General features: G+C 61.3%; 1 protein-coding gene across 1 annotated transcript in view; it reads left to right on the top strand.

Moving 5' to 3' along the window:
• EMH_0073640 (uncharacterized protein) overlaps positions 1–238 on the top strand; it is a gene marked incomplete at both ends in the record, with an annotated part of 2,645 nt that overhangs the window by 2,154 nt on the left and 253 nt on the right. Inside the window, one exon of the mRNA XM_013499356.1 lies at positions 21–236. Within this exon, the coding sequence (XP_013354810.1) occupies positions 21–236 (216 nt within the window). The remainder of the gene's footprint in view (positions 1–20; positions 237–238) is intronic.

A 238-nucleotide genomic window follows, 5' to 3' on the forward strand; every position in this document is an offset into this window, starting at 1 on the left:
TAGCAATGGCGGGGCAGCAGATGTTGGGGGCCCCCCCAGCAGCAGCAGCAGCAGCAGCAGCAGCAGCAGGGGGAGCAGCAGCAGCAGCAGCAGCAGGAGGAACAGCAGCAGCAGCAGCAGATGATTATCTTCAGGTGCTGCTGGGGCCCCCGTTTGCTGCTGCTGCTGCTGCTGCAGCAGCAGCAGCAGCAGCAGCAGCAAAACCATTCCTCTCGTTAATACTAAACGCCCCAACAGA

The sequence above is a fragment of the Eimeria mitis genome, genomic scaffold (assembly GCF_000499745.2).
Source record: "Eimeria mitis Houghton genomic scaffold, Emh_scaff4235, whole genome shotgun sequence".
Lineage (NCBI taxonomy): Eukaryota > Apicomplexa > Conoidasida > Eucoccidiorida > Eimeriidae > Eimeria > Eimeria mitis.